Genomic DNA, 2500 nt, shown 5'->3' on the forward strand with positions numbered 1-2500 from the left:
TTCAGAGGGATGAAGCACACACACACACACACACACACACACACACACACACACACACACACACACACACACACACACACTCACACTCACACTCACACTCACACTCACACTCACACTCACACTCACACTCACACTCACACATACACACACACACACACACACACACACACACACACACACGCACACACACACACACACACACACACACACACACACACACATTCCGAGAGGAGAGCAGCTGCTCTCGCTTCCCACCTCAGCTCCAAGTGCGTCCCTCTCACACGGACTTCCTTCCTCTCAGTGCCTTGACGTTCGAGCGCAGGACGCGACCATTGTCTCGTTTCTCTTTGATTTTGACTGTTTGCCAGCCAGAGATGTTTTGTTCAGACGGCTTAACAATAACAGCCTTAGATCGTCATGTGGTTCGACAGAGAGATAAGTGTGTGTGTGTGTGTGTGTGTGGTTCGACAGAGAGATAAGGAGGGGAGGGAAGCGGTTTTGAGATGAATGTGTTTTTTTGTCACGTAAAAAATGGTTACTGAATTGTTTTTTATAAACTCTAAGAAGGATTATAATGGAAAATAGAGGCATTGGAAAGGGCTGTACCCTTTTCTAGAACATTTATAATCACATTGCTTGTTGCCGTTGCCTAGGTGATAGATCCAGTTTCACCAACAACACCAAGATCATAGATTCTATTCCCATTGAGCCCAAACCCAAAGTCATAAAATGTGTCCCTTGATTTGAATAAAAATGAAGCAATGAATACCACTAATCTGATCTAATATGAAAAACAACCTTCCTCTCTGTCTGTTTATTATATTCACATTATATCTATCTCACTGTACTGGTCTTTATTATTCTGACATTAAACTGACAAAACTATCTGCTAAATCTGTCCTGGGTACTGCTCTGGATAAACATGCCTGCAGACTTAGAAAATGTCAACAGTGCCAAGTAGAAGCTTGAAGTACAAGCTTGAAGCTCAAGGAGGTCACGGGTTCGAATCCGGCCCGATGCCATTTCTCCTGTCCACTCCCCACCTCTTCTCCCTCTCATTTCCTGTCCAACTCCGCACTAATCTATCCATAAAATCCACAAAAACGAATCTTTAAAAAAAAAAAAAAAACAGTGTCAAGTAGCGTTGTTGACTTACCCTCGATGAAGTCCGTCGGGGCGTAGACCTTGCTGAGGGCCCTGTCTCCTCCGCTGGTGCGGGGGGCGTTGAGGGCCTGCAGGGCGTTCTCGATCACCTCCCCCAGCTCGTCGCGCCGGTCCTTGCGCACGGGCTTCTCCTCGGGGTGGCGGGTGAGGCCCATCTCCAGCTGGTAGACGCGCTGCAGGGTGAAGCTCTCGAAGGGCACCACGGCGTACTCGCTGGGCAGCCGCGTGCCCTGGTGCACCTCCGCCTGGCTCAGCTGGCTGCGCAGGAACTCCTGGAGGTCAGTGTTGGGGCTCTTCTCGTTCGTGGCATCACCACCTCCTCCTCCTCCTCCTCCTCCTCCTCCTCCTCCTGCTCCTGCTCCCCTGCCACCGCCGGCAGCCCGATCCAGGGACTCCTGGACGCCCTTGAGCTGCTCGCTGCGCTCCTGCAGTGCCTCCTTCAGCTGGGCGATCTGCTTCTTCAGGCTGTCGATGTGGATCCGATGCTGGTCCTCGTGCTCCTGCAGCAGGGCCTGGTAGCCCCCCTCACGACCCGTGGGCCCCCCACTCGGACCTCCGCCACCGCCCCCGCCCCCGCCTCCCCCTCCACCCCCAGCCCCTCCGCCCCCGCCTGCGGCCCGGGGCAGAGCGTTGCCCCCCCCCAGCCCGTCCTCCTGGTGGGGGCCGCAGGTGGTGACGTAGAGCAGGGAGGCGGCGCAGCATAGCAGCACGAGCACCAGCCCCACGCGGGACAGCCAGGCGAGCGGCCCCCGCCTCAGCATGGCGCCGTCACACAACAATAACACACACGCAGAGCGTCACACAACACACACGCAGAGCGTCACACACTCAGAGCGTCACACAACACACACTCAGAGCGTCACACACTCGGAGCGTCACACAACAGTAACACACACACGGAGCGTCACACACTCAGAGCGTCGCACAACACACACTCAGAGCGTCACACTCTTAGAGCATCACACAACACACACTCAGAGCCTTGCACAGCACACACTCAGAGCGTCACACTCTTAGAGCGTCGCACAACACACACTCAGAGCATCGCACAACACACACACAGAGCGTCACACAACAATAACACACACGCAGAGCGTCGCACAACACACACGCAGAGCGTCACACAACACACTCTCAGATCCTCAAACAACACACTGCCCGAGTGTCACACAAAATGCTGCCCTGGCGTCTGAGGTGTTGCTGAAATGATTTCAGTGGGTTTCAATCAGTTAGCATGGAGAGTGATGTGAGCGACCAATTAGGTATCAGTCATGGCAAAGCCCCACTGGCTGAACACTCTCAAATGCTATCACATGCTCCTTCTTTTTGGACTCCT

At 53.8% G+C, this 2500-nt stretch overlaps 1 protein-coding gene across 1 annotated transcript in view; it reads right to left on the bottom strand.

The window, feature by feature from the left end:
* csgalnact1a (chondroitin sulfate N-acetylgalactosaminyltransferase 1a) overlaps positions 1 to 2500 on the bottom strand; it is a gene marked incomplete at its 3' end in the record, with an annotated part of 45364 nt that overhangs the window by 26131 nt on the left and 16733 nt on the right. Inside the window, 1 exon segment of the mRNA XM_080842823.1 lies at positions 1157 to 2500. This exon segment is cut by the window's right edge and continues 605 nt beyond it. Coding sequence (XP_080698949.1) covers positions 1157 to 1925 — 769 coding nt within the window. The 5' untranslated portion in view covers positions 1926 to 2500.

Source organism: Sprattus sprattus, assembly GCF_963457725.1.
Source record: "Sprattus sprattus genome assembly, chromosome: 7".
NCBI classification, from domain to species: domain Eukaryota; kingdom Metazoa; phylum Chordata; class Actinopteri; order Clupeiformes; family Clupeidae; genus Sprattus; species Sprattus sprattus.